Raw genomic sequence first — 12,753 nt, forward strand, 5'->3', positions numbered from 1 at the left:
GATGTGAACACACTCACACAGGTACATGCACAGTGCACACACATGCATACATACATTGACACTCAGTCCTGTTCTTGTTAACAGGTTCTCGGGTTCTGCAGTGCTAGGGGAGGGCATGTCGGAGCGGCAGGGCATGGGAAGGCTGTGCATGCAGGGGGCCCCTGCCCAGGGCTGCCCACATGTCATGGCCACCACAGACCAACGTTCTCCAACCACAACGTGCTGGCGGGTGTCCATGTCTCAAGGGACAGGCGGCTGTTTCCAAAGTCCTCAAAGGTGCCGCATGACCTGCAGGACCCTGCCCACTCTTTCCCACCCAGGTTCTGTTTTCCAAGAGGGAAGATTTCGTCTGAATGTGGCAGCACATGGTTAACAAATGCGAGCACATTTCCTGTGTTCCAGGGTCTCAGGACTGGTCAGAGTGAATTTCCACTCAGCATACAGATATGAAACCAGGTTTTATTGAAGTATTTACACAGTTCATTCTTACTGCATGGTGGAGTCTGTGACATTCCATGCTCATTTACAACACTGAAAAACACCTGCTGACCCTTGGGTCACCAGTACTCTGATCGCCAGTCAATTCTGTTAGCAAAGACTGTTTGCAACCCTTCCCTTTCTCTTTACCAGGCAAGAGAAACCAATTCCCAGCTCTGCAGAGCCTTGGCATATGCTTAGCTGAGAATGTGTCCCCTGCTCACCTGATGACTGCCCCAATGACTGAAACTGCACACATCCAACTACCCTGATGGCCACCTGCACAAACGATAATGGCTCCGGTGTCTGGCAACTGCCCTGAAGACACAATGATGGCCCAATGATCATCCATGTCCATGTGTCCCCAGCGTTCCATTGGTGTCATAGCTTAACGTCCACCTAATCGTTGACACAACACTTTCAGCTACAGCAAATGCTAGCTTTCTCAAGACCCCAAGAGCAGGCAAAGGACATCCCTTTCCTTTTAAAGACAGAGCTGGGTAAGGCTGGGTCTAACCAGGTCCTGCAGGAAGGAGCATCCAAGAGGCAGGGCTGGACCTCAGATCCCCACCCTCTTTCCTCTCGCTGTGCTCATACCACAGTTGGCCACCCTTTTCTGGGCCATCTGCTTCACATGTTCCACAGTGAGTCTGAGGCAACGTCAATCACGAATGGAAACCCAGGAAACGGCAGCTTAGATGTTCTCTAGGTCCTCTGACAGCCACCCACCCCACCAATGACTCCAGATAAACTTGGAGCTCATTCTCCAGCTGGTGTGGGCAAAAGTCCAGGTAACATCTTGTTATAACAGGGCATGGCCCAAGGCGTGCAGGATGGGGAACTGGCTGTCAGAGACTTGAGCCGGTCTCTGGACAACTGCTGTTTTGCCATCCCAGGAGTCCCTTTTGTCCAGTGGGTTTTACACACGCCAGGATGTGCGAGACCTACCGTGGCCTGTGGCAGAGGCCCAACCCTGCTGCCCTGGACTCCAGCGCGATGGCCATTATCTTTGGCATCTGTGCACCATTCAAGATCGAGGATGCCGCCAATGTACAGGAAAGAGATGTTCATGTAAATGGGGACTCATAGCATCAAATGTGCTCGGAACAACCAAGTCCAGCAGATGAGGCACTTGGGCTAGGACTGGACAGTCTTCCAAGGTCTGTCAGGAGCTGCAGAGACAAGGACTTGGCACAAAGGACGGAGACAGTGTCCCGATGTTCCCCTCTCTCCTCCACTCCCCTTCTGTGGCCATTTCAGCAATTTCGTCAGACCTATCTCTCCAAGTCTGCAAATAATCATAGAAAATCATAGCTAGGTCTGCGGCTGGCCAACACTGGAGAGGAGGGCTTGATACAGTTTTATATCTTGTTAAAATAATTATCTGCTTAAACAGAAATGATTCTAAGATTATTTTTGTTAAAAAGAGAGTAAGTTTCTCTTTCCTACTAAATTGCATCATCCCTGTAGTGTGGCCCCATCACCAGGGCCCTGCAGGCCTGGCTACAGCTCTGTGGCTCAACACAGGTGGCATATGACCTCTTATAGGCAAAGTCAGGGCCACCCAGGGCCTCCCTGGCACCTGCAAGAGGAGGGCCCCACTGAAATGCAAACGTCTTCTCTTCATGACCTGCCTCTGTTAACCTGAGCGTTTCCTCAGTCCACCTTCCTTGGGAGACAGGAAAGTCCTGTGGGAGAGGCTGTGCTGGGCCATGAGGTGCTGAAAGAGTTGGGGGGGGCATCTAGGGGGAGGGCTGCGCTGCCCTCTTGCTGATTTCTCCTGGTCCTAATTTCATGGCTTTCCTACACCGGCTTCTTTGTCAGTGTCTTGCAGATAAGAGGCTGCCCTTTATGGGACCCCAGAGGAGGAAGCGACCACCTGATGGCGGTCACCCCATAGCTGAGGCTTTGCCCCCCACCCACAGGACTGTGAATTTTGCATGAAAATTAGAAAACACTCTCATTTTCTTCCATCAGCTGCTGGCCACAGCTCTGGGCCACAGCACCTCGTTTTGATATTTCAGGGACCACCTCATCTCCCCTATTCTCTTTGAAAATGGATTCAGCTATCTGGCTGAACATTTTGCACAAAATTATCTAGATGCTGGGGTTAGCAACAATTAGCATTTAAAATCAAGTCGATTAAGATATGACCCCAGGTCCATGAATGGGATGAAGCGAGTGACTGGCTGGAGTGTGGCTGTCGGGCTAGATGACAGAGGTCTCCGTTTGCAGGAAGGACTGGGCACGGGAGCCTCGGGGGAAATGCAGGGCGCCCTCCGAGCCATTGCGGGAGATGGATGAGCTGTAGATCCTGTAGTCTCGGCTCACGGATGGGGTCGGGCACCGGCTTCGCCACTTTCTTTTCAGCTCGCACTGCACCTGCGGGACGAGAGGAAGCCATTCACCCTGCGAGCTCGACATGGGCACTCAGGTCCCCTCAGGAGGGCACGGTCCTGGGTATGCGCTGCCACTGCCTCTCCTGCGTGTGCCCAGGAGTGGAGGGAGAGTCGACCTCTCTCCACGACCCCATCCGAGGGATACAGAGAGAGACAGGCTTGGGGCAGAGAGGGTGTCGGGAGGAGGCACTGGCTGAGCCGGGGAGAGGCCGGAGGGATGTGTTCAGACTCCAAGATTGCACAGGTTGTTAGAGAGGCTGGCACTGCCACAGACAGGGGCTCACAGACCCACGATACCAGAGATCAAATTTATGTTTTCAGAAAAGATTTTCCTTCACTGGGGGAGTGACGGAGCTTGGGCTCTACCTTCTTCCGAGCTCTCAGGAGTCAGGGAACATGTGCCCTACCCTGTAGTGATGTGAAAGGTGTGGCAGGCTGAGGTGGCTCCCCGGGCCAGCGGGAGGAAGGAGAGCAGGACTTTGTGAAGGACATGCTGGTAAGTCGAGTCAAGAAAGCACTGGCAGCAATGACAGGGGCTAGGGTTCAGGGGAAGGGAGAGTGAGGCTCCCAGAGTCCCAGGGAGACAGCCCATCTGACGCCTCCCGTGAAGGGGGAGGGTGGTGTGGGTGTGAGGGTGTGAGGATAGTGGGCCCTAGCTGTGCCCCCACCCAATGTGCGCACCCCTTGGGGACATGTTCAGGGGTCCCCAGGCTGACTTCTTCCCATCTGAGGAGCCTGTGAGGAGAGAAGGTACCAGCATGGGAGAAGTAACTACTGACAACATGAGCAGCTCAAGGGCTCCAATCTCTGAGACCGGGCAAGAAGTTTAAACGTTATCTGTTTAAGATTATTTTTGTTAGAAAGAGAGGAAGTTTCTCATTTCTACTAGATTGCGTCCCTGTGGTGTGTGACCCTGTCACCAGGGCCCTGCAGGCCTGGCTGCAGCTCTGTGGTTCAACACAGGTGGCAAGTGACCTCCTGTGGGCAGAGCCAGGGCTGCCCAGGGCCTCCCAGTCACCTGCAAGAAGAGGGCCCCACTGAAATGCAAGCATCCTCTCTTCATGGCCTGGCTATGTTAACCTGAGGGTTTTCTCACTCCACCTTCCTTGGGAGGCAGGAAAGCCCTGTGCTGCGGGGAGCATCCACTCTTATTGATGGGGAGCTGGTGTGGTCTCCAGGCAGAGGCTCCCAGAGAGGAAGCCTGTGGCATGGCTTGAGAAGGCATTGAAGATGAGCACGGGGCAGATGTGGCTCTCCAGACTTTATCTTTGGGAATGTGACTTACGTGTCTCTGGACAAGTCATTGGCTTGGGGCTGGGGGAGAAAGCCTCCCAGTTCCTCCAAGACAAGGCCCTGACTTTCTGGGGAACTGGGGACCGGGAGCAAAATATTGGCCGTAAAGAGGGACACACCTTTCCAAGGATCTAGCAGAAGGATAGAGCAGTCGGTGCCGTGTGGTGTGAACGGAAGAGGGAGGTGTTGGAGGGGACGCCAGGGGGCTGGACTGAGATGGTGCAGGAAGAATGGGGTTGCCTTTGTTGTTCTGGGCTAAGGGCAGTGAGAATGACCCATGGAAGGTGGCTCACTTGGGTGCCTGCACACCAGGCTGAGAAGCACGTCAGGGAAAAATGGGGGATTTGTGACTAGGGTCTTACCTCACTGTTTAGAAAGCAGTAGAGCACGGCCACCACCAGTCCCTGCAACGAGAAAGGATCATCAGAGACAACCCACCTGCCCAGGGGAGGGCTGGCCATTCCACACGCACCTGGAAAGATCCGAGGCACAGTTCAAACAGGATCTGGTATTTGGAGGAGATGCGGATCGGGAACACGGCAAACACCATGTAGTGAACGCCGAACAGGGGGATGAGCAGGAGCGTGGACTTGGCAAGCCTCCTGTAAAAAGGAAAAGGCTGTGCTCAGCAGGCTGTCCTGCAGAGTTCCTGCAGGTGTGACTGGACCATCCTCAGAGCTGCCCAGGTGGTGGGCATGGACACGGAGAGGTGGTGGAGGGTGGTGGGCATGGACACGGAGGGGTGATGGGGGGTGGTGGGTATGGACATGGGGCTGGGCACTGTCTTCACTGCTCCCCAAGGCCCGCGCCCCACAGACTCAGACCTCATGGGGCCCTGAAACCTGCGCCCAGCAAGCTTGGACCTTGCTGAGACCTCCTCTCTTGTAAGTTATGGGCAGAAAGTGCAGATGTGATGATAAAAATGGCTGCCTCACAAAGCGGCAAGTCCTGACACGTGGAAGGACTGACAACACGGCGTAGTTCTGAAGGGCCTTTCTGTTCCGTTGGTCTTTGGCTTAACAACTGGGACCCATGCCGGCATTTGAAGAACAGGCAAATTGTAGGTTCAGATGGAAAGGGCAGACTCACAGCACGGGTGAAGCCCCCTCAACACAGATGCTGTGGAGGAAGGTCCTTAAACTGAGGTTATCTATAGGTCCTGACAGGTTATCCACGAAACCCTCCCTTGATGACATCTGTGGAGTGAAGCAAGCTGCATTGGAGGTGACTTCTCTGTCTACCACAGAGTTACTACCCCCCGATCAAAAAAGGGGATTTTTGCTGCATTGTATGTTGAAAGTAAGACTGCTGCACTCAACTCTACCTTCCCCATGGCTGTGAGCACTCATTGACACTCGCTCCCCCCGCCAGGCAAATATTTCCTAATTTATACACTTCTTCATTACCTAAGCCAGTGCTTCTCAAACTTTAGCTGCATCAGAATCACCTGGAGGCCCTGTTGAAATATAGATTTCCAGGCCCCCTAAGAGTTTCTGGTTCAGAAAACCTGGGTCTGAGAGCCTGCATTTCTATCCATTTACTAGGACGCTGCTGCCTGGGAACCCACTTTGAGAACAACAGTTCTAAACTGGTGACTCTCATGACAGGAGCTCTCACAGCTTGAGTCCAGCCTCCGCCTCACCCCAAGGATGTCAGGTCTCAGCAACAGGACCCTGGACAATCAGAAAAGAGATCCCCCGGAAGAGACATAGCTAACCCTAGGGGGCTCAGCACTTACACCACAGCTCCAGGGGAGCTCCCACACGGCCCCACCACCTCCTGCCAGAGAAAGCTGAGCTGAGGGGCTCCAGCCTCCTGAGTCACCTCCCAAATGCTAGGGAAAAGCCATCTGCCTCTTTTGATGTATTTTTGAGGCACCTACCCAGATCTAGTGCTCACAGTCTGGGAACGCAAGTTCTAGAAATGTGTTCACTTCTCCCAAGTTTCCTCACAACAAAGACTGTTTGTCTTGTGGCATTTATGACACTCTGCATTTGCCTAGAACCCAGTCCATCCCGAGGCTGGTGAGACACACAGGAGGTCTCTGGCGTGAGAAGGTTGGCCTTAGCCACGGCCCAGGCGCACCCTTAACTGTATGAGGCCCAGAGTCCATGCTGCCTGAGACTCTTGCTTCCAGAGTCTGCGGGGGCATAAGAGCTGGGCTCTGAGCACCCTTCAGTATAGTGGTGGACAGAACCTGCCTAATTTCCATCATTAACATATCTGAAGTTTGCTAGAACAGAGGTTTTTGGGAGGTTGAGCCTCTTAGCCAGGTCCAGGGAGGTTTTGCTACTTCTGTGACCAGAGAGAAAAGACCTTGTGTGAGCCTGAGGCCAGCTGTGCAGACCTGCTCTGCTTTTTCTGCTGTCCTGGAAGGAGAACAGATTTTGTTATCCCCACTTAATTTTGTTTCCAAAATAAAAGCATCTATCTCCAAGACACACTTAACGAACACTCCCAAAGAGCCCAATGAAAAGGTCAGCATAAAAGTGAAACAAGATTTACAGAAAACCAAAATTCAACCTGAAGGGCGACCAAGAATAATCTTATTCCTGCTTTCCTGTTGCTACAGGTGCAGGGGCCCCAGGGACTGCCAGTTTCTCACTTGCACAGGATAAGGTCACATTGTCACCTGGGCTTTGTTGTGGAATCCCATCTCTAAAGGAGACTGGGCAGAGAAGCTTATTCCTTGGATTTTATACACCCCATGGCACAATTAGATTTATCTGTTTACCAAACTCTTTCTCTATACTTCCAGTGCCAGGCACTAAATGTCTTTCAAATATGAACTCCATTAATCCTCACAAGCTTAGTGACATTATTATTATTTCTGTTTCACAGATGAGGAAGCTGAGACGCAGGGCAGGGAAGTGACTTCCCTCAGGCCATGTGAACTCAGCATTGGCATCCCAGCTATGCTCCTGTCTAAACCACCTCCCCAAGTGTATAGGTCCTGGAAAGTCATCCGTGAAACCCTTTCTTGCTGACCTCTGTGGAGTTAGGCAATCTCCACTGGAGGTGACTTCTCTGTCTACCAAAGAATTACTATCTGCCCTAATCAAAAAGTGGGTTTTCCAAATCCTTCTAAGTGGGGAGGGAAGGGGAATGCTGGGTCAAGCACCCTCCTGGACCAGGCAGCAGGTGCCTGCTGTGACATGGCTCTGAACACCACGGCTCTCCCAGCCCTGTTTTGTCTGAGCTTGAGCACCTTCTGGGCTGGGCCAACCGCCTCAACACTAAACTGTTATACTCAAGTTACACTTGAGTGGTGGATTTTTTCTTTGTACACTCTTAAATGTAAAGAATCTTTATATTTCTTTATAGATTCCTCAGATCAGCATTAATTGGCTGGATGATTGTGGTGATCTGCTCAACCTATGTTGTCTTTTCTCATTTACTGAGGGGAGGTGATGGCACCATCTTCATTTAATCACTTAGTCAATAGACACATGTTGAATTATTATTAACTTCCAAACCTGGCATCAGGTGCCGGCAGTAGACATATGGCCACCAACCATGTGGTCTGATTGGGAAGACAGAATTAAACACAGAATAAAAATAATGTATGGCCAAGGAGAGAAAAGACAGATTACTAACAGGAAAGTGGGAAAACACTTAAATAAACCCGTTCACTAAACACTTTCTTCTCCCCCCACTCTGGAAATACAAATACTTAGAAATAAAAGAAAAGGTGCCTGACTTTGATAATCACCACAGAAATGCTGCCAAGGACCTGAGTGTCAGAAATGAGCAGAGTCCTGGGGCCCAGCCAGAGGTGCACACTTGAGACTGGTCAGCCACTGCACCCTTGAGGGCTTTCCCAGCACTTAAACGGTGGGATTCTTTCTGGTCCCCACACACTATTCCTAGGGTGGCCAGTGACTGGATGCATACTCACTTATACTGCGATTGGTCATTGCCACCAACATCTGGGGACGTTAACTTCTGCAGTAAAATTCTTATAATGTTGATGAAAAGGACAAAATTAACCTGTACAAAGAAAGATAAAATGTTTGTGCATGATTTTTCACTAAAAGCAGAAGTTGTGGGGTGCAGGGTGTCTGTGGTTCACCACGTCACATGCCAGGAATCCCAGTGCCAGCCTGCCCACAGTGTGGAGGCAGGACAATGTCTCTCCCCTGGAGGAGAACCCTGCATGACCTCAAGTTTCAGCAACACAAGCCAATTAATTTTGGAATGTGACATGGATAAACGAAAACCTGATGTGCTCTGAAGTCCAGCTGATTTAGACTTCCATATTCTCTACTCCCTCAGTCCCTCTTTCCTTCCCTGGGAATTGCCCCAGGAGCCCCTTAAGCCCGGTGAGGTCCTTTATTCGGAAGATTGAGTGACTGAGGTTGTTTATATTTAACAAAAGACAACGGACTAGCTGTCTCTGGCATTCAGCTCAACAGATACTTTACCCTTCAATACAGAAGTTACTTACGATAATAGAAATTAAAATCGGTATTCGTATGACCCACCAGGGAACGCTGTGGTCATTTGTATCCCAGCAACTGTTAAGAGAGAAGGAAGATCACATCACCACTGGTTTCATCCACAAATGAGGTATGAGGATGCGTGTGCATCTGAGGACTGGCCACTCACACGGGGCTTGCGTGACGGAAGCTGCTCCCTTCCCAGGGCACGCGTCCTCCTGCCAGGTTCCTGTCCCCTCCCTCCTGACTTGCCCACTCTGGAAGCACAGTGGCCCTATCCTGAGAGACCGTGAGGCAGGTTTCCCCAGTGCACGACTGTGTCTCCTTTTCTTCTTTTCAACACGGTTGTCTGCTTGTGGAGGGAAGGGCTGAAGCGTGGCCCCAGAACCTGGAGGCAGGGAGGTCCGTCCTGAAGCTCCACGGCTCTGTGGGTCGGCCCAGTCCAGGGTCTTGCTCACTCCAGCTGATAGCATGAAAAAGGATTTTTTTCTCCTAAACTTTAGCTTCCCCTCACCTCCCAAATGTTTGTATCTGCATCTTGAATGAAGGTTTAAAAAATGTCTTTAGACTGAGGTGGATGGCGCCTACGATAGTGCCATCTAGCATTATTTTCAGTGTTGGTGGTCTCCAGCAGAAGCTCTAGTGAAAGGGTTGTCTCCAGCAGAAAGCTGTGATCAGTTGCTTGCAAAATGCCTCGGTGATTCCCTCCAGGGCCCACACCCCTGCAAGGGACTCCACAGCGCCCATAAGTGCAGGATCTCCCTTCTTGGTCCCTGGGTTCCAAGAGCCCTTGCTCTCCCTCCCTGTACTCCCTGGAAGCCCGAGGGGCAGAGGAGCCTTCCAGTAGCTGCTGTCTCCGACGGCCCCCGCTGGTTGCAGGTGGTCAGATGTGAGTGAGCTGGCTGAGGCCAGAAGCACTGCTGTGTGAGTCCACACAAGTTGTTGGTGTGCAGAATCACACACTAAACCAATGGTGAACATTTTAAGCCACCACATCTTGAGGTGATTTGTTCCTTAGTAGTAGATCGTGGATATGCCCTGAGGCCCTTATGAGGCAGGACATTTGTGCTGGGAACCCCGTGGGCTTATGTCTGGGGTTACCATGTGCACAAGAGAGCTCTGGGCCTGCGCTAGTTGTGTCCACGCCCAAGGAGTGCCCAGTGGAGGATGACTGCCTCCAGAGGGGTGCTGCAGTGGCCACTGCAGCTCGACCTTCAACGCTCTGCATCAGGTAGACAACTTGCATGGCTCTTAGTTCTTTTTTTCGTTTGTTTTTGAGTCAGAGTCTCTGCCGCCCAACTGGAGTACAGTGGCACAATCACGGCCACTCCAACCTCAACCTGTTGGTCTCAGGCTATCCTGCCTCAGCATTCCAAGTGTGATCTGCCACACTCGGCTAATTTTTTTTAAATCTATTGTGGAGATGAGGTCTCTCCATGCTGCCCAGACTGATCTCAAACTCCTGGGCAATCCTCTCACTTTGGCTTCCCTAAGTGCTGGCATTACAGGCGCAAGCCACTGCACCCAGCTTGTTTTTCTTTTGTGGATGCCCTTGTGCCTATCTCAGAGGCTGCTTTATCCCTGCCTGGTTTATCTTAATCTCAGCTATGGGCACATAACATCACTAATTGTACATGATCCTAAACAAGGGGAAGTGAGGACCAGTGGTAGGCCCAAACTTCACCTGCATGTAGACCAATTGTGTACCTAATCCTGACTAGTACTCCACATCTTTAAGATAAAATAAATGATGAAAAAAATCTCAGCAGTTCTGCAAGACCTGTTCACTTTCCATCTCTTCCTCGAACCTTCCTCCAAACAACCCAACCCCAAATAACTCCTTTCCCATGAACTGCCACATGTTCAAACACTGCCTATGTAACTCCGGACTGCTGCAAGTGCTTCCCTGTTCTTCCATCAAGTAACTTTCTCTCTGATTACTTGTGATTGTCATGATCTGCTCAACCTCTGTTCTCTTTCCTCTTTCCTCACTTACTGAGGGGAGGTGATGGCACTATCTTAATTTAATCGCTTAATTGATAGCTACATGTTGAATTATTTTTAACTACAAAGCCTGGCATCAGGTGCCGGCAGTAGACATATGGCCAGAGGACTTCAAGTTGCAGATACTGCTTGATCTCATGGTCAAGGTCGTGGTCTGGGTGCAGCACTCACCCTGTGTCTTCTAAGTAGAGCCTGGCTGTTGTCCATGCACCTATGCAGATGGTGGGGATCCCTGCAGAGAGACACTTGGTGTCACAACCCCATGGGAATCGGCCACAAACAGCATGCATGCACACACATGTGCCTCCACTAGCTGGAATCAAGGACAAGCTTTCTGACTGAAATATTAGGTGCAAACTCTTATTTAAAGTCTTCACCAATATTGTCAAGTTTCTGATCATGCCTTACTAAGCAGGAAAGATAATTATACATGGTTTGCAAGCTGAAAGTCTGATGAGGGTCTGAAGCTTGTTGTTCTGTATAGGAAGTGTTACTGTTGAAGGTGGTGTGCAGAGGTGAGGACATGTTCCCTGATTTTGGAAAGCCCAAGGAGCCCTTTGCTGTGTAGACTTCTCCTGTCAACGCACCCCTTTTCAACCCAAGGCTCTTGCTCTCCAATTTCCCCACCACTGGTGTGAGCTGGCTGGGGAAGAGGGAAGACTAGACTGTTTGCTACTTGTTAGCAGCCCAGTTTGAATTTGGGATAAAAGGTGCCAAAAATGGGAACTTACGGCATTTTAAACCAGGCTCCTGGTTACAGAAAGATTAAAGTGTTACCTATAGGAACCTCCAGTCATCCTAGAAAAGCTCTTCCTAATATAGCCTTGAAATGCTCCTACAAGGGCAGCAAAGTGTTTTTCTGAGCTGGAAAAGTCAGTTTTATTGGTGGACGGGATGGGAGTTGGGGACCTGGGTGTTGCGTGGGTAGCACTGAGCTTGGGTCACACACAGGGCACAGCGGATGGGAGGGGGCATCCTTACCCCATCCGATCAGGAGGTAGGCCAGGAAGCATCTGCTGGGAGGGAATATGGCCACCAGGAGGGTGTGGAGATAGAGCCCCTCCACCAGGAGCCAGAAGAAGTTGGCCATGATGCAGTACTGGAAGAAGACCAGGCTCAGCTTGCAGCCGACCTAGAACGGCACACACAGAGAAGAGAATGTGGCCCCATTTGGATAAAAATAGTTTATGGCAAGCAGCGCTGCTCCAGGATATAATGCACATGGTGTTTGTATAAGGCAAAAGGACACACTGGGGTGCCGTCTCAGGAAGGGAAGTGATTAATACAGTGGTGAGGGGGTTGGCCAGGAATGTGTGCTGTTAGAGCGGGCCCTTTGTATACACAGCACCGGGGGACTATCACATGAAGTCTCTGAACTCACTGGAAGATAAACATGGCAGAGGCAAATGTAAACAGCTCTCCCCGAGAAGGGTGAACTCATAACTTTGGGGCGAACTGCGTGCAGGACAGTCCTAGACAGCAAGGGTCAGCTCCCTCCCTCCCCCTTTTATCTTCTGATGGTTCCTTCTCCCTGTCCTTCCTCCACTATCCACTCAACTCTCTCTCCCCCCATGGAGCACAGGAGTGGGTGGGGAGGAGGTTCTTGCTGGCTAATGAAGAACCCAGTATGTCAAGTGTGGAGTGACACATGGGCCAGCTGGTGTGGCCAGTGCACCTGGCAGTGGTCGTGAGTTGAGGCCCAGGAAGGCTGGGGCTGCAGCTGGTGCACCTGCAGGACCCATGGTGCTCATGGCTCCTGGCCTCTCTCCATTTATCTCAACAGAGGATAAACATAGGGAAGAAGTAAAGGGCTTCAACATGAAAAACATTTGGGAAGAATAAACAATGTACCACCACTGGGCTCCTAGGCTGTCCTTTTAAATTTTTGACACCTTTGTAAGTTTCCCAATTGTAAGAAAAGCGGTTTTAATTGGCAAACTTAACCTAAAGATGAAAAATAAAGGGGGAAACAAGAGAAGACTTGCAAATAAAATATTTTCCCAGGAGTTTTGCAAAGATTTTCACTGGGGAAAATTATATATAAAAAATAAATCTATTTTAATCTCTCCTTCATATAACCTTCCTTCACATAACTAAACATACCAAGCATTTCAACTTCATGAGCAAACGTGGAATTGCTG

The 12,753-nt window shown here is 50.7% G+C and overlaps 1 protein-coding gene across 1 annotated transcript in view; it reads right to left on the reverse strand.

Annotated features, from left to right (window-relative positions):
- Positions 1-439: 439 nt before the first annotated feature.
- VIPR2 (vasoactive intestinal peptide receptor 2) overlaps positions 440-12,753 on the reverse strand; it is a 101,908-nt gene continuing 89,594 nt past the window's right edge. Inside the window, exons 7-13 of the mRNA XM_021706134.1 lie at positions 11,594-11,744; positions 10,784-10,844; positions 8,617-8,686; positions 8,068-8,159; positions 4,642-4,771; positions 4,532-4,573; positions 440-2,859 (exon numbers count right to left, since the gene is read on the reverse strand). Of these exons, the coding sequence (XP_021561809.1) occupies positions 2,686-2,859; positions 4,532-4,573; positions 4,642-4,771; positions 8,068-8,159; positions 8,617-8,686; positions 10,784-10,844; positions 11,594-11,744 (720 nt within the window). The 3' untranslated portion in view covers positions 440-2,685. The remainder of the gene's footprint in view (positions 2,860-4,531; positions 4,574-4,641; positions 4,772-8,067; positions 8,160-8,616; positions 8,687-10,783; positions 10,845-11,593; positions 11,745-12,753) is intronic.

This window comes from Carlito syrichta, unplaced genomic scaffold (assembly GCF_000164805.1).
Source record: "Carlito syrichta isolate Samal-C Ts95f unplaced genomic scaffold, Tarsius_syrichta-2.0.1 Scaffold315176, whole genome shotgun sequence".
NCBI classification, from domain to species: Eukaryota; Metazoa; Chordata; class Mammalia; order Primates; family Tarsiidae; genus Carlito; species Carlito syrichta.